At 41.3% G+C, this 18,066-nt stretch overlaps 1 protein-coding gene across 2 annotated transcripts in view; it reads left to right on the top strand.

Moving 5' to 3' along the window:
• Positions 1–13,071, top strand: part of SLC15A1 (solute carrier family 15 member 1) — a 28,276-nt gene extending 15,205 nt beyond the window's left edge. For both annotated transcript variants that reach the window (XM_019282652.3, XM_019282653.2), the window contains exons 9-23: positions 496–578; positions 1,729–1,815; positions 2,842–2,931; positions 4,236–4,280; positions 4,380–4,409; positions 4,531–4,619; positions 5,809–5,890; positions 6,659–6,784; positions 8,097–8,246; positions 8,658–8,707; positions 9,341–9,451; positions 9,598–9,694; positions 10,120–10,266; positions 11,106–11,213; positions 12,196–13,071. In XM_019282652.3, the coding sequence (XP_019138197.1) occupies positions 496–578; positions 1,729–1,815; positions 2,842–2,931; positions 4,236–4,280; positions 4,380–4,409; positions 4,531–4,619; positions 5,809–5,890; positions 6,659–6,784; positions 8,097–8,246; positions 8,658–8,707; positions 9,341–9,451; positions 9,598–9,694; positions 10,120–10,266; positions 11,106–11,213; positions 12,196–12,384 (1,484 nt within the window). In that variant the 3' untranslated portion in view covers positions 12,385–13,071. The remainder of the gene's footprint in view (positions 1–495; positions 579–1,728; positions 1,816–2,841; positions 2,932–4,235; positions 4,281–4,379; positions 4,410–4,530; positions 4,620–5,808; positions 5,891–6,658; positions 6,785–8,096; positions 8,247–8,657; positions 8,708–9,340; positions 9,452–9,597; positions 9,695–10,119; positions 10,267–11,105; positions 11,214–12,195) is intronic.
• Positions 13,072–18,066: the final 4,995 nt, after the last annotated feature.

Raw genomic sequence — 18,066 nt, 5'->3', positions numbered from 1 at the left:
CCCAGCCCAGGTTGGACAGCGGCTGTGGGGGTTTGCCCATGTCCTGCCCTGCATGTGGGACAATGAGGCTGGGCAATGTGCCTGGGCCTGGGAGCACAGGACACCTTGGTGAGTCCTGCAGTTCAGGCAGAGCTTTGTATGTCCCTGTGTGATGTGAGCTGCAGCATCCTGAGCTCCTGAAAATGAGCTTCTACAGCAAGGCCAGAGTCAAGATCCTAAATGGTCTTTGTTTTTTGACCATTCCTTTAATTGAGATAACCTCCCACTGAGCACTAACCATAAGAGTTTCCAGGTTTAGTTTTTTGTCTTGAATAGAAGCAATCTGCTCATATTAATTTGATTTATCTTACTGTATGATAGCATGTGAATAGGCAATTTCTTAGGAGGCTTATTCCCACCCTGATTTAACTCCTTGACTTAGTTTCCATACTAAAATATTTGTTACTATTTTAATTTAATCCTGAGTTGATTTTGGTTTCTGTTTGCCTATTGTAGTTGTGTTTGTAATTGGAAGCAAAATGTACAAGAAAGTTAAACCGCAAGGAAATATAATGCTTCAGGTTTCCAAATGTGTTGGGGTAAGTACTGCTTACATTCCCCAAATCCTTGGCAGCAATTCTTAAAAGTGTTCTGTAAATGTGCCTAAATCAGAAATCTGTCTTAATATGAGGAAAGTTTCTGAAGATTTTTACTTTATTACAGAAGGCTTCTTACTGACACCTTCAGATTTAGACTGTCTTTTTATGCATATCTTGATTTATGTGTGAATTTATACGCAAAAGAAACAAAATAAGGTGTCAGTGTTATGTAAAAGCTTATCCCAGCTTCTGGGAATCATTCCCTCCACATTTGTGCACCTTTATGCAGAAAGAGACAAACATGCCTTGAGCTGAGTCAAGAGCAGAGCTATCAGTACATCTTATCAGCAAAGACTTATTCCTTATTAAAAGATTGTTTATTTACAATGCAGAGGTTTACTGGTCCCCACTGTATTAAGGAAGTTTGGGGGGTTGCACATCAGTGTCATCCTGCGAAGAAAGGAGTGGAATCTACATAAAAAGCACAGCATGTCCCAACTTTGCAGTGCCTCAACTTTGAGATCAGATTTATTCTTGGATGACCTTCTTCATTATCCATACAGATCTGATAGCTTTATACAGCCCAGCCTATTACCTATCTTGTAAGCACTGTCAAAAGCAAATCTCTGTAGGTGACTTTGGCCATTGCTTAGAGTGCTGCTCCTAAGGCCCAGCTCGGCCTTGCATGTTATAATGTGCAGAAAATCTCAGGAGTTCTTTGGGACTATATTTGTGTATATTCTATGTCAGGGTGTGAGACGTAGTTACAAGATGCAGCTTCTCACAGTAAAATGTCTTCCTACAGCCATTCAGCTCTGAAAACCTGTGTATATGACACTACTCTATTTGTTGTTGTACATAAGTAAGTCTGAAGAGGGCAGATCTTGCAGCTCCTAGCAGCAACCCACGCTGAGAGAGACTGCTCTGAGCTGTTTGGTCCACCTAACCCCAAGTGCATGCTCTGCTGGATATGCAGTGTGAGGCCTTAAAAACAATATTCCCCTAGATGATTGGAGCACTTAACAGAAGTCAAGTCACCTTTAGCAGCCTCTAAACCCAAGAAGCCAGGAGCATCATCTCTAATGACAAAACAGTTCATTGCGTTTTAAATATTTGTAGTGACATTAAGCATAATTCTGTCTCTCCTCAGTTTGCCATCAAAAACAGGTTTCAGCATCGCAGCAAGGAGTTCCCCAAGAGAGAACACTGGCTAGACTGGGCAAGTGAGAAGTATGATGTAAGTACTCCGAGAGCCTCCTCTGCTCTGACATCCCCTGACCCTCAGCTTCTCTGTCTGCTCTGATCCATTGCCTCATGCATTGGGAAAATAGTTTTGGGCCTCTGGATCATTCAGTAGCTGATTTGGCCAAACTTCCGTGCTCTCGTGGCATTGCAGGTTATCACCTCAGCTCCTTGGGAGAAAGCAGAGCTGTGTGAGTCAATGCTCTGTGTAATCATAGGCTGTCCAGGGAAATTCAAGGGAGATGAAGAAAAGACTTTCCCTCGCCAAACAAATACAAACATTAAAGGGTTTTGGTTAGGAAAATAGCAGGCATTATCTTTCCTTCTCAACTTCCTGTATCTCATGGTAAACTGGCCTCAAACAAAATACGCTGGTGTAATGACTGCAGAGGGGAAAAGGGAAATGGTGCTGCCTGTCATGGTCAATGCACAGGGCCATAATACTTGTCTTGGTATGAAACATCAGATTTATGCTTTGGAATTTCAGTTTAAGTGGCTAAACACTGCATCCTCTCCAGCCTCTGTATGATTTCTCATCATGACTCTCAAAGCCTTGTATCCCATAGTTCCCAACTTGTCCCTTGCCTACTATCCACTCTACCCTGTTGTCAATGGCAGCACAAACCATAGCCTGTCACCTTTATCTTCCTTTTGCCTTTATGCTTTCTTCCTATGTGAAATTCCTCAGTTGCCTATCGTTCAAATGCCTCCTTCCTAGAAAAATAACATGGCACCTAAGTGCTGGATCTCATGCTGCCATCAGTGTGCATGCGAAGAGCCTCAGGTCTCTCTGAGTGACCTTTAACCAGCAGCCCTTCCCACACACACACAAGCAGACTTTGTACTATTTTAACAGAGATCATCAGATGTACCCACAACATGCAAAGTCTAATGTGTGGGTAAACATGACATGATGGGTCTTTACGTGTTGCTGCGATGTGAGTAGCAGTCTGAATTTCTTTTTTTCCCCCCTTCTTTTTTTTTAAACCAATTCCTCTTGTGTAATTTTTACTTTCTGCAGAAACAACTGATTGCTCAGACTAAGATGGTGTTGAAGGTGCTTTTCCTTTACATCCCTCTCCCCATGTTCTGGGCGCTTTTTGACCAGCAGGTAAAGTAGAAATTGATTGGCTTGGTAATTACAGCTGTACCATGTCACTCTACGTACTCTGAAGTCACCAGACATAAAAGGTGCCTATGGGAGTGTGGAAAAACAAATTCTTTATCCTGGTTTTATGGCAAAAGACTAGTTCCTGAGTCACATCAGTACAGGATGATCTGCAGCCAGGGGCAATCTCAATTTATCTGAGCACACCCAGGACAGATTCAGTGACAGGCCTCTCCAAATCTTGTATCAGCCTGGGACTCGGGATGAAACAGTAATTTAAAGCTTTCTTAGTGCTAATGTTTCTTCAATTGTCAGTTGTCAGATGAAATTTAGGGTCCTAGTGTAAATGATCTGGAGAACCAGGGTTCAAGTTATCTGAATGCCAGTTTGCTTAATCACTCATACCTTGTTATAAATACCTTACACCTTCAAGCAGAAGTATAAGCCTATAATTCCCATTCACTTGGTGGACTGGGTGCTCAAGACACAACTTGAGCTGGGTGCTCAAGCAACACTCAGCTTAACTCATAGTTAAGCATTGAAGTATGAATTTAGGAACATGCTTGAGGAGAACCAGGGGTTGAAAGCCTCATCCAAGTCAGACAGTAGGAAGTTTGGTCCAGACTCCCTGTATCCTACTGATTCAGTCTAGTGCCTGTGAGCTGTAGCTGTCAGTGTGACCTGTTCCAATTAGGCAGCTCTGCTATAAATTCAGAGGTCAATACTCATTACATGGGTCATAACTCACATCTCGGACAGTGGGGTGTCGCGGGTAGCTGAAGGCTCTCGCCACAGATGCAGCGGTAGCGTTCTTGTCTCATCCTGGGCTCAGGCCTAAAGTCAGCCCCTCTTGTCCCAGCTACAGGCAGGTTTTTGGGGCACAGGGCTCCAGGCAGATCAAGCCCTGGCTTGGCCGGTGGCTCTGGGCTGTGTGAAGGAAGGCTGGACAAGTGGGAGGTGTGGGCTGCTTGGGCTCAGGCTGGCGGTACAAGGGCCCCAGGGTGGCTTCTGTGCACAGCACGCGGCAGTGCCCTGCACAGGATGTCCCTGCCCTCTCTCCAGCTGATTTCTGCATCTAAGTTATTTTCTGCTGTATTTCACAAAATGAGTAAATGAACTGGAATGGGCCATGAGACTCACTTTGTTCAAATGTTTACATTGCAGAGTAAGAATACTCTCATAGCAAGCTAGCTTTACTTTTTGTTCCATTGCATGTCTTTTCCAACACTTGACTTATGCAAACAATTCAAAATGAACTTTAGAACATTGATTTACTGTGACATCTAATTTTTTCTTCTCTTATTAAGGGGTCAAGATGGACACTGCAAGCCACAGCAATGAATGGGGATTTTGTAGGTTACTTTTTATTCCTTTTTTTTTAATTAACACTTTTCAGATGAGTTTTATTTGTTGCCACAGTATTAAAAACTATTTATTTTTTTCTTCACCAGGGTATTCTAGTTCAACCAGACCAAATGCAGGTACATTAATTTTCTATGTTCCAATTTCAAGTACTTCTGAAAGATTATGTACATCTTGCCCTTACTTAAAAAAAGCACTTTGAGAAATACTGATTTTTTTTCTCATGTTCATCTTCCCCAGATTGTGAATCCAATCCTGATTGTTATAATGGTCCCAGTTGTAGACTATTTGGTTTATCCTTTAATCAAGAAATGCAAGATCAATTTTACGTAAGTTGATGTCTTTATCTGACTTCAAGAGAGGCTCATTTTAGTCATTTGTTTGACTGGCTCTTCTAGCCCTAATGTAACAAGAGCAAGCAGTCAGCTAAGGAGGAAATAGAAGTGTATTTTAAATGGGTTAATATTTTAAAGAAATGAAAATATAAAAAACCCAGAATACTCCAATTGGTATGGAGAGGCAGCACAGATTAGAAGAGGAGAAGCTAATAGTAAAGTAACAATGTTTTTCAATTAGGGACAAAATCTTTTGATTGCAGGAGAGATGATCTTGATTGTTTTCCATATCCCCCATGTCTACCCCCTCTCCCTCCTGAAGAATAGGGAATAGGAATACAACATACATCCTTAGCATTTGTCAAATTTTGAGCTTAAAAGTAACTGAGACACGAGATGTTTGCTCTTCAGTCTCAGCTGGGAGTCTGGCTCACTGGATACTTCTAGGTGGAGCTTGGGGGGCATTACACATTACTTTTCAGTGTTGGTAATGAAGTGGCTAGCACTTGCAAGAGTGCTTGGAGAGGCAGAAGAGAATACGGTTCTGAAAACAATTTTCAGAGAGCTACGGTGCAATGCTGTTTTTCCATATAGCTCTGAAAAATCTTGGGTGTGTGCTGTGCTGGAAGTACTGTCATTCATTTGTGGACATTCTACACTGGATAAATGATGCCACAAATGAAATATTTACTCTAAATCTATCCTTACAGCTTAATTGAATGCCAGTAGATGTCTCCTAATTCAACAAATTTCCCTGACTGTTTTTGTTCAATCTTATTTAAACATAGGAATATGGAGACAAGTTGTTAGTCTTTTTTTAAAGGCATATCTTCTTGTCTCTTTCTTGTTTTACCACTAACAACTGTACTGGATTGGGTTTTTTACTTCCTGCAAGAACAGATTTTTTCAGGAACCTGATAATTATGGTCAGTCAATGTTTGAGCCCAGCAGATGCAGAATAACAGGTTAAGATGCTGCAGGAAAGATATATTTCCTGACAGTGTAACTATGAATTGAGAGGTACTCAGCTTAGCAGAACACTTTCTGTAAGAACATCAGTCCTTCAAATGGTGATAATGTGCTACCTGTGACCATTTGAGTTTCCCAGAGTGGAAAGAAAACAAGCAGCTGAAGCTTTGAATTATCATTTCTCTTAAATCTCTCGTGTCCTTTGTTGTACTAGGCCCCTGAGGAAGATGACTGTGGGGATGTTCCTCGCTTCTATGGCTTTTGTTGCTGCTGCCCTTGTGCAGGTGCAAATAGATGTAAGTTCAGCCACATGCGAGTATTTACTATTAATATTTAGCTGTTACTTGTTAATTCAGGAAAAAAAGGTGTGCTTAAGGGGAAACTGAACCAGAAAGAAGACTCCTAAATTTGGAGCCAATCATATAAGCGCAGAAGTAGCAGGAGTGGAACTATATTGCAATACTGTGGTTAGCATAGTAAAATTGACTAGCAACAAACACCATCCTGCAAAACATCACATTGAAGTTAATGTAAATCATGCATGAAAGGCAACATCAATCTTTAAACTGAGACTAAAAGCTGGAAACTAGACATTTGCTTGGCCTACCAGAGGGCTGCTTTGCATGTTTGACCTCTTCTGGTATTTAAGCCGGAGGTGAAGTGTGACAGTCTGGGAAGCATCATCACAGCATGAGCAATGATGACACTTGTCGAAGGAAGGATTTGTCTCCCCTAACCTTCCTTGCCCTAAAGGGAGGTGCCATGCCTGAACCAGATTAAGCTTTCCCCTGTAGCTGGAATATTGCAACACCTCTGGGCAGCGATCCATTGCAACCCAAGATCTGAATAGCTGTCTAGAGGTGTCTGATGTGGACGAGAGATTTCTTTCCTAAGGCAGCTTGTGAGACGAGTGAAAATCCTGATTCAAGTTTCATCCCTCAGACAATCACATATCAGCAGGCAAATGCCAATCTTCAACATGAAAAAACAAAGATTACAGTAATTATAGCAATTTTTTCCATGTGACTTAGGGCACTGATTTTATTTTTTTTTCTGTCCTGTAGAAAACCTCTCCTGTTTTCCCTGCAGCTGAGCAAACTCAAGTCAGATTAATAAATCTAGGTGCTGCTCCTGCAACGGTTCAGTTCCAGCCTCAGCTTCCGACTACGGATGTAGCACCTAATGAGGCGGTAAGTAAGGGCAGATAAAAAATATTAAAAAATTAATTAAAACTAAAAAAAATCTAATGGAGTAAGTCAAAGTCATTCTTAACTGATGGTTCAGAATTTATTATTTTCTTGGACTTTTTTACTCTAATAATTTAAATGATTTTTTTTCTTTGTATTGTGGAATGAATTGTTACTGAAAACACAGTGGGTGACGAAATGGTAACTATGTCAGTGTTTGATGTATTACTAGTTTGTTTTGACAAGACTGGGTTTTTTTCCAAGAAGCTTTCAAAAACTTAACAGTGACTTGGAACTAGTTGAAAATTTCCCTCTTGCTAAAAAGATTCAATTTCTTAAGAGCAATCCTTTTCTTCAGCAACTGTCCATTCAGCTCTAGTGAGTCACTGCTATTACAGTGAGGGATGGCTTACCTGAACAGGGAGCTTCTTCTGTGGCTACATCACACGTTAAGCTTCAGATTTTGCTGCCAAAGAACTTCTTCAGGTTCTCATAGAGCACAGCATTGGTAGTTCTATTGACAGCAAAATGTGGTGCCTCTGATGGATGCTTTTGATAAGGGATGTTAGGAAGTGTGTTCTCTGATAGCCTGCAGTTCTGTTTCCCTTGAAGAGGAAAGCTCCTACTCCAACCTCCTCCAAATTTGCCTCACATGGAAGCAGAGGTGTGAGGAGAAGATAAGGGCACCCAAACTGTATACTGACAGGGTCTTGATGTAACCATGGTACATACCAGAAAATGAAAGGTATAGAATACTCTATTCCCTATTACAGACATTTTATAATCCAGATGTGGATTATAAAGTGCTTTTGATAATCCTATAAAACAAAAGGCTTATTTTAGTGTAGCACAAATGTGTTTATTAATGGCTTAAGTATTTTATGTTGATTAAATGTGTTTTGAATATATAAAACATATAACTTCTGCTTTTTGGAAAACACTGCATCGCAGCTTATGCTGGTGCCACCTATTTGGCTAAATAGAATTTTACTTGATGGTTATGGTAAGCCTGATTTATCTGGAGCAAGAAATAGGAAAATATAACAGCTATTCCATAATGCTTGTGGCAAGCTCATGTAACTCTGAAGCTTGAGTGACAAATTAAATTAATAAAAAATAATGATCAAATGGCATTAATGCTTGATGTAGAAAACCTAACAAAAATGAAAGTTAGGGAATGTTCATGATCTCTGGCACTTCAGAAATAACACGTGTGTAAACTTCTGACCCTCCCCAGAGCCCATAACATTCTCACAAAAGTGTAGACAAATATGCAGTTGCACAGAAGCCCATGGCAATTTGTTTCTCTTTGTAGACTCCCTACATGACATTTGAGAGTTCTAAGCTGAAATCATTACACATAATGTCTGCATCTCGAAATAAAACTGTGCCTTTGGATCTGCTAGATGGAGAACGCTACACTTTGGCATTTAAAGGGGATGGATCTGACATCAATTCCCATTTGGTAAGTCTGCTTATTTCTTAAGACATACATCAATGTTTTGACCGCTATCTTTGTGGAGTGTGTGAAGCTCAGAGGACAAGCTCTGGATGGCTTTTATCCTTTGTCTTGTTTTCTGTCTCTCCTTGTCTCTCCTGTACCAGTAGGGCTGGTGAGCGGTAGAGAGTACACCAGGATATAATTTTTAAAAAGTTACCAATTTATTATTTACCTTGACAACTACCCTTTCACCAAGACTTAGATGCATGGTCATACAGTGCTTTCTAGTAGATGTGTGTGCTAGTAGGATCCTAAAGAGGAAGGTCTGGAGTCCTGCTCTGAAACCTCTGTTAGTTCCCACTGCTGTGTAATAGTACATATTTAAGTTGTTCTCTGATGCCATTGACATAGCTTGATAATGGTCTCTTCCACCAGATATGGGACAATGTTACATCAAAACCAGAAGAAGGAAAAAATCTCATCAGGTAGAGGTTTTTTTGTGTCAAAATTTTGACAGTAGTGTGACTGTCTCTTCAATCTTTCTTTGGGTGGACTCTCGTTGAACATAGTTTTCTATACTGTAGGAAGACACCTCTTGCTGGACACGTCACTTGATGTTTTAGGGGATGTTATGACTTCTGAGTTGTGATCCACTTAAGTTATCTTGCACACCTGTTTTGGGTGTAATTTAGCTAAAAATGGAAGTGTATGCTTCGTTCCATTGCCTAGACTTTTTTACTGGACAAATGGCATAAATTACATATCTATACCTCCTTTTAAATCTTGGATAAGAAGTATCTTCCTACTTCTGCCTTCTCTGCTTTTCTTCTACATCTCCCACTTGCAGATGCATCACCTACTGGTTGTAGCATCAGCTTGCTTTTGGTGTTCTCCTAAGGTAGTGGGCTGATGGGGGTCTAACTTCCTTTTTGTATTAGCTACAGTTTAAGAGATTAAGAGTTCTTTCCAAAATGTTAACTGATTTAAAAAAAAAAAAGAAGTGTTAAATGAGTAGACTTGATACTTGTTGTGCTGCCCAAATATAATTAAAAGTAAAACCTGTACTCTTTGACTTATGCATGTTTTGTGTAGTATTTAATCACTCTTCCATTTTAAAGGTTCATAAACAATTACTCTCTTCCTGTCAATGTTACTATGGATGGCATGGCTTTTGGAGTACTGGATCCTCTTTCTGTCAGTAATTACAGCGTCATTACAAAACAAGACAAGTAAGCATTTTCTTTTACCCTAATTTAATCTCTTAGATATACTTGTCCTTGGGAAAAGGGCACAGAGCTTTTTTAAAATGTGTAATACACACAATTGATTACACCTATGGTCTGAACTGTGGGGTCTGGGTTTTTTTCTTTTTCAGGTCATTTACCATTAACGCTTCAATGCCTCTGGCCACTTGTACAGTTGTTTCAAAGACATTTGGATATGGCAGTGCCTATACCATTTCAGTTAATGATGTGAGTTGCCACTGTTGTTGGATGGACAATATAGAATTACTTTCCGTGTTGATACTTTCCTTTAATGAAAAAAACACTTGCAGAATTATTCCCCTTGTCTTTAATTGTATATATGATGGAATTCTCCTATGTTAAACAGGAACATGAAACCATTGTTAAGTATAAAAATAATGATGGTTATGATAATAGCAATGCAAGAATTCATGGTCACCACTAATGGCCCTAAATCTTTAGCCCTGTTAGACACTACAGATTTGCACAAAGTCGGCTGTAAAAAAATTATGCTTTATGACTAGGTATGCAGAGCTTCATATGCAACATTTATTATTTACTCTGAACTTTCTATATGCTTATAGAACTGCTTAGAATGCCTTTACTGTGCACACTCATTATTACTGCTCCTAATATGCTATTTTCATTTCCAGTGTACTGGCTCCCATCTTAATGTAACATACTTCGAAGATATTGCACCAAATACAGTCCATATGGCTTGGCAGATTCCTCAGTATTTTCTTCTTACATGTGGAGAAGTAGTGTTCTCTGTCACTGGGCTGGAGTTTTCATACTCACAGGTAGGTATTTCTCTTCTTGTGTTAAGCATCTTGGTGCAAGTTAACATCTTCCGTGACCTCTTGTTTTTAAGTGATGGTTCTGTGCTGCTGCTTTGATCAGCTGTATTCCTCACAGCTCCCTAGTAGGACTGTATAGGCTGATGCAAGTTGGTCCTGTTTCACTAGGATTTGGTGTTTTCCATGAAGCTATGCTGAATTCTGTCATTTGAAGACTTGACTACCAGTCTTCAAATTTCCTTCTCGCATATATCTTTCCTTTGAAAATAAGTGCAACTGTCCTGCTGCAGTAAAACCAAACTGGAGAGCTCTCAAATGCAAAACCAGGAAGTCCTGACATCTTATCTCCACACCAGGTTACTCCATACAGCCTTTATTAGCAGTTTAGTTATACACTTTTAATTCCTTTGTCTTCTGACTCCAGTTTATTAGCTGTGTGTATTTCTTCTCTTAATTTGGAATCTAGAAACTGCAGTGATGGGAATGTTGTGAGGCATGGCTTGCTAGGTGATGCACTCAATTTCTTCATGTCATGTGTGCCACGTGTTACTGAGATGTGAAATACGCCTGTTAGTTCCTCAGTGTGTATAAAGTAAAAGGTGTTATAGTCAGTGTGCTAGTGGTCTCTTGTTCCTCAAAGCCTTCTCCAGACCCGTTTAGCTCTCTAGCAATTTTTAATGTCAAAAAATAAACACACAAAAAACCCCAACTGCCTCCAAAACCTCCCAAACCAAGAAATCCTCTTCCCTGCAGAGAAACAGTCTTCATTATAAGGTAAAGAATGCAGTAAGTGCATCATAAAATAAGTGATAACGCCGAAACTCAAATGTCTGTCTCTGCAGGCCCCGTCTAACATGAAGTCAGTGCTGCAGGCAGGATGGCTGCTGACTGTGGCTGTTGGTAACATAATTGTCCTTATCGTGGCTGGGGCATCCAAACTGGACAAGCAGGTAAGCATGCAAGCAGTAGGTGTGCTGTTATGTTACACTGTGAGAAAGCAGTTCTAATCCAGGGGGCAATCGTGGCAGATAATACAAATAGTTCTTCAGCAAAGGTTTTCACTTGCCTAGCGTTTGCCATCCTTAACTCTTGCTGTCAGGCTCCTTTGCTTGCAAGCAGCAGTTTCTAGAGTCTCTGCAGTAAATTTCTTCTCATGGTGTAGAAAGTCTGTGAACTTTTGAGCTGAAATTCTGCATTAATAGAATCAAAGCCTACCAAAATTCTGTTAATTGCTAATGAGCCTTCACCTGCATACCACAGCCTTGCCACATCCCTTCTTCTGGCTCCACTGGTTTCATCCCTCATTATTTGGGGCATTAAAACTGTGGCTATCCTGGTAAAGAGCACTCATACAAGACTTTCTGTTCATTAGTGGTGCTCGGTAATGAATTAAAATGGCTCTCTGAGAGAGGGAAGAGCTTGTCTCTGAAATAGGTCTGGCAGTCCCCAACTTCAGCTAAATTAAATCAGAAAGAACATGAAACAGAGATGTTGAGGCTTTTCAGGTAGGGTTTCTGGTCTTGATCTCTGCCCACATTTGTGGTCAGTAGGTCAGCAGTAAAAATGTCTAAGTGGAAGCAGAACCAGTGCCAGCCTGGTTTAGAGTGAGATTATCTGACCAAAAGGAGGGGTCTGAGTTTCCTTCTCAGTCTTTCATTCAATTCCCTGTTCCTCCAGGAAAAGGATGTTACAGAATTCTTCAGCATTCACAGAACTTTTGTCTTTTCAGTGAAGATAGCATAGCTGAAAGAGCCTCAATTCTGAGTTGCTTTAATATGTATTGTATGTATTAACACTTAGTCCTGTAAGTCATATGATACTTGTTATGATACTTGTTTCACATTCTGAGTTTACTTCCTGAAAATACTAAAATGGTGTAATACTCTTGACAAATGAATATTGATGGATAAATTCTGCTTTTTTTTTTTACAGTGGGCAGAGTATGTGCTGTTTGCTGCCTTGCTGTTGGTAGTTTGCATCATCTTTGCTATCATGGCTTCTTTTTATACCTATGTTGATCCAAATGAGATTGAAGCCCAGTTCAGTGAGGAAAAAAAGGGAGAAGACAAGAAGGATCAAGATGACAATGAAAAGGAAGCTGAAGCTGATTCTCGAATGTAAAAGCTGTACTCAAGGAGTGTCTGTAAATGATGGAAATCCTGTTCACTCTCCCTGCAGTCAGAGGAATCAGGGTATCAGTAATCACACCTCTGGATTATATGTCTTGTGAGAGACACTATGCAAAACTGTTTGAGTTTAAAGTGAAGCCTCCCTAGGGAAGCAATAGGAAAATATTAGTCTCTCTCTTGTACTGAATGTGGTATCCTGAAGAAACTCCAGCAGAATTTGCACTCTTAATGTACCTCAGTCTTAAATATTATAGCATTAGAATATTTAAATTAGACTTGGAACTATTGGACCCTGTGAAAAGAAGTATTTTTATACTGCATTTCAATTTTATATCATGAAAGAAACAAGACTTGTCAAGAAAAAGCAATGGAAACCAAGCTCTCTGCATGATCCCTCTCGCATCACTGTTACTTGAAAGCAGCAGGTCACATGTGCCTTAAATTCTTTTATACTTCCTTACAGATAATGGGAGCAAAGCTCTGGCAGTGATCAGATTAAAATATTGTCTGTATTCCAAGTGGCAGTAACTTGGACATGGATGTAGTGCTTTATCTGCCTGTTAACTACCCATTTAACTCCTATTATGTCTTTAATTAATAGTAGAAGTGTCCACTCAGGTAAACTGATAACAGCAAATGACCTTTGGAACAAGCAAGAGCAATAAAACTTGTGTTAAAATAAGGAAAGTGTTTTAAGAATATGGCTTACAGTTGCATTTTAACAAAACTCGATACCACCTCTCTGCTACCTTTGTCTACAGGCTCCATCACTTAAAGCTAATGGATCAGTGCTGGTCTTCTCTATCTTAATATACCCTAACACCTACCAAATTTATGCTAGGGGAGACTACATTTTGCTGCTTAGCAGGACCTGCTCCTGTAGTCCTGTGCTCCATGTAATGGAGTGCCAGTGATCTGCATATTGTTTTGGTAATTCTTGTTTTTTAAGGTCTACATGCTACACTTTTCCCACCAGCTTGGACTCACTGGCCCCTCCAGTACCCTGGCCAGACTTTCAGCTGCTTTGATACCTGTCTTCCAATACTCTTATCCTATTTTAGAGCAATTCTATTTTGGTATTTTCAAGTGGTGACACAGACATCCGTATTCAAGCAATTGGGTGCTTTGCTCGCACTGCGGGTGCACGGGCCCCTGTGATCCCTGTTCCCACTGGAGCTGCTGGCACCTAGGTGTCCATGTGCACAGAGTCCCTCACCCATGAAGACAGTTACAAATGGAGTTTGAGAAGACAAGTCCAAGGCACTCTTTGCTTGTGTTAGAGGTAGTTCTGTTATCCCATAGGCAGTAATCCCCTCTTGGTCTCTAGGGTCATCTGGGGATAACCTTTCCTATGGATTTGAGATACACATGTCCCCCAGCCAATGGAACTGAGGGTCTCCTGTAACAGCCACAGGAGCATCTGGCTCTTGGTCACTCTCTGAGGAGTTAAGGGAGTTTTATACCAGCTTATTTATGGCAGACTAGCTTTTCTTCTGCCATGTAAGTGAGGCAAAATAAATTATCTCCTAACTGTATCCCAACAGAATAGCATCTTCTGCCTACTGCTTTGTCCATGCCAGGTGAAATGTTTATTTAGCATTTTAACACTACCTTTTTTCCCTTTGGAATACAGGTCATGTGTCTAGTTTTTATACCATAAGCTGTTGGAACTTCATGCTTTAGCAAGCCCAGTAATTTGTCTACAACATGATGGATGTGGCTTATGGTTAGAAAGCCAATAATACTGTAAAATTAGATGGGGAACTTTTCTGATGAGATGAAAACTACCTGTAAGGTAGAATGGAGACGGTTGTGTGTGACAAGATTTTAATCTCATTTTCAGCAGGGGTTTAAGTAATTAAAATATCCACGTGCCTACCCAGGTAGCTCCTGTCAGCATTGCTGTGACTGTGTCCAGAAGCCGTGTGCAGGCAACTGATCTTTGGGCTGAAATTGAGTGTTTTCAGTTCCTTGGTTTTAAGCATTAAGAGGTGCAGTTAACTGCTAAATATGACAGTGTTTCATTTAGGATGCTGCTGTCTAGACTATCAGACTTGCTGATAATTACTTTGCTTATAATTTTCTGTTACAGAGAAGACAGCCTGAACTCAATCAAATTAACAGTTGATCATTCTAAATTCAGTTCTTAAACAAACAATAGCCCTTAAAAAATGCAAGAGTAGTTAAATATGAAACCCTGTTCTAGCAGTCCCATCTGCACTCTGCGTGGCCAGGTAGATACAGGAATGTGCATGTCTGTATGCTTAATAATATTATAAATAACTGTAAAGCTTCCATGCTTTTTCCATGCTCCCCCTTACCTCAGCCTAATGACACTTGACTTAAAATAGTTCAATGTCATATCCTCTGAATTACCTTAATCCATTCTCTGCCATTTGCTGTTCTTAAAAATTGTCTGATTAGCAGCATAATCCTTGAAAAAAACTTGGCTATAACTACAGATAAGTGTCTATTCAAAGTTGTTAGTTTTTAAAATTTTCCTGGAAGCAATTGCAAGCCACAGATACGTACTCTACAACTTGCTTTTCCCTTTTTCTTTCACAGCTTGATGTTGTACTTTAGCATAATATTCACAGATCATTGTGCAGAGATTACAATATTGGTAATAAAATAAGGCAGGAGCCAGTTAAAGTGTGAAAGGGAGACAAGTTGTCAAAGGGGAAGTAACAAGTAAAATCGTCCTCCACCACCAGGAAGAGGTTTGGGAAAATCAAAGATGCCCCATTTCCCCCTAGCTCAAGCAATACTGTTCTTCCTACAGACACCAAGACAGGATTTTGTGTAATTCAGCACAGCACAAAGGTAACATGACAGCTGTAATTCAGTGGGTTCTCTAATGCTGCTGTTATAAATGTTATCCCTTTCTCATGCTCCTTCCTAGTCCTGAGTCAAAACTCTGCATAAACTACCTTAACCCCAGAGGTGGCCTTTAGTCCACATCCCAGGGAGTTTAACAGCTGCTCTGACTGTGTAGGGGGGAGAGAGGAGAGGAAGATGAGCAGAACAGGACCTGTGCTTTTCAGAGAGTAGCTGTGTGTTTACATCAATCACAGAATCATTAAGGCTGGAAAAGACCTGCAAGATCAAGTCCAACCTTTCATCTAATACCACTCTGTCCTGAACCATGTTGTGAAGTGCCACTCAACCTTTTTATGAATGCTTGCAGAGATGGTGACTCCACCACTTCCCTGGGCAGCCCGTTCTAATGCTTAACCACTCTTTCAGTGAAGAAATTTCTCCTCACTTCCAATCTCAACCTCCCCTGGCACACCTTGAGCTCCTTTCCTCTCATCCTATCACTAGCTGCCTGGGAGAAGAGACTGATCCCCACCTGGCTACACCCTCCTTTCAGGCAGTTGTAGAGAGGGTTCAGGTCTCCCCTGCACCTCCTTTTCTCCAGGCTGAACAACCCCAGCTCCCTCAGCTGCTCCTCACAGGGCTTGTGCTCCAGACCCTTCTCCAGTTCCATTGCCCTTCTCTGAACTTGTTCAGCACCTCAGTGTCCTTCTTGTAACGAGGGACCCAAAACTGAGCACAGGACTTGAGGTGTGGCCTCACCACTGCTGAGTACAGGGGCTAATCAGTGTTCTGGTCCTGCTGGCCACATGATTGCTGATGCAATAAGCAACAAGCCAGGATGCTGCTGGTCTTTTTGGCCACCTGGGCTTGCTGCTGGCTCAGGTTCAGCTGGCTGTTGACCAGCACCTCCAGGTGATTCTCTTCCAGGAAGTTTTCCAGCCACTTGCCCCCAGCCTGTAGCGCTACCGGTGGTTGTGACCCAAGGGCAGGACCTGGCACTTGGTCTTTTTGAACATCATACCATTGGCCACTGCCCATGGATCCATTCTATCCAGATCCCTCTGCAGAGCCTTCCCACCCTACAGCAGATCAAGATTCCCATCCAACTTGGTGTCCTCTGCAAATTGAGGCAGAATTTGATGCCCTTGTCCAGATCATCAGTAAAGACATTAAACAGGACTGTTCCTAATACTGAGCCCTGGGGAACACCACTGGCTATAACGCTACTGCTCCTGACAGTTTTTTACTCTACAAAGGGTGTACCTGCCCAAGCTGCGGGCTGCCAGCTTTTCCAGCACAATTCTGTGGGGAGACAGTGTCAGAGGCTTTACTGAATTCTAGGTAGACAACACCTCCAGCCTTTCCCTCATCCACTGGGCAGGTCACCTTGTCATAGAAGGAAAGCAGGTTGGTCAAGCAGGACCTGCCTTTCCTAAACCAGTGCTGGCTGGGCCTGATCCCATGCACATGCTGTGTGATCACACTCAAGATAATCTGTTCCATAACCTTCCTCAGCACTGAGGTCAGGCTGACGGGCTCCTGGCATCCTCCTCCCAACCTTTCTTGCAGCTGGGTGTCACATTGGCTAGCCGGCAACTACTTCCTAATTATTGCAAATGCCAATCAGACGGGTTTGCCTTTGCTGGCAGATGTACTGGGAAGAAAGAGCTGGTTTTCCCTGCAATGCCAAAATGGTCATAAGACCCTCTGGAACACTCATAAGGAGAATATCTGCAGTGAAAGCGGCTCTGTCCCTGTAACACTATTGCTGTATTTTGGGGGTGAGGGGGAGTTAAAATTTCGAACTCTGGAAGCTGCATAACTAAATAAAATAACGAAGAAAAATTATGCAAGAGCTAAACGTGATAGTGCGGCACCTTCATAGGACTCATTCTCAAACTGCTGTTGCAACCCCTCATTTGACCTGCTTCTGCTGTGAGTGGCATATAAAATTCTCATGAGATTAAGATGAAATTTCAGCTGTCTGCTCATGTGAAATTGTGTTTATCCTCCTCCTGTGAGATTCAGAGGACTGCGATGTATGTCCCTGTCTGAGCTTCTTTCCATTTTAGCCCATCAAGGGCATTTTTTTTTTACTCTAAGTTGAACATAGTCCTTTCCCAGCTGGGAAAAATACTTCATTCAAGCCTTGCAAACTTAAAAGGAAAAAAAGAAACCTCAATGCTCCTGGAGCCATACCATGGTGGTGAAAATTGGAAATGTTTTCTACTTAGATGGGAGTTCTATCTCAAAAAGGTCTTATCATACAAAAAATATTTCAAGTAAAGGTTAATTCAAATTTTTCAGCCCCTTCGGGCTGGTACTTTAGTTCAACAGAGTGCCTGAGATCAGTTCTCTAACCACCTAAGTGAATTAATGCTATTGAATATATTTTTACTGAAATCGGATCCCAAACATGGGAGGGTAGGAGTAGGACACTGCTACTACTGCTACACTGCTAACTCAAGTTAGAGCTGTGGATGTCCCAGGGTGGCACGGCCTGGCTGAGTGCTGAACCTGGAGGGGGAGACTTTGCTTAAGAAACTGAGCACGGAAATTGGGAAGGGTGGGAAGAGAACCTCCAGATTCTCTACAACTGCCCCTGCTGTCCTGCAGGGAGCAGGGAGATGAGACTAATGGTCATTATATTCTCTGTTGTTGCAGAGCAAGATGTTACTGCCACAGATCATCTCCTCCCCCTGTTTTTGGACTAGCCTGTGGTCACTCACCAACACATTCCTGACTGAGTTATGGAAACCCAAGCTGGGCTTTGGCATCTTTTGCTTGGTTGGTTTTCGGTTTTAGCTGTTTGTTTCATGCATTCCTTGCAAGTGTGACTCATCATTTCTCCACT

Source organism: Corvus cornix, chromosome 1 (genome assembly GCF_000738735.6).
Source record: "Corvus cornix cornix isolate S_Up_H32 chromosome 1, ASM73873v5, whole genome shotgun sequence".
NCBI lineage: Eukaryota > Metazoa > Chordata > Aves > Passeriformes > Corvidae > Corvus > Corvus cornix.
This window is presented reverse-complemented; position numbering and strand designations above follow the sequence as displayed.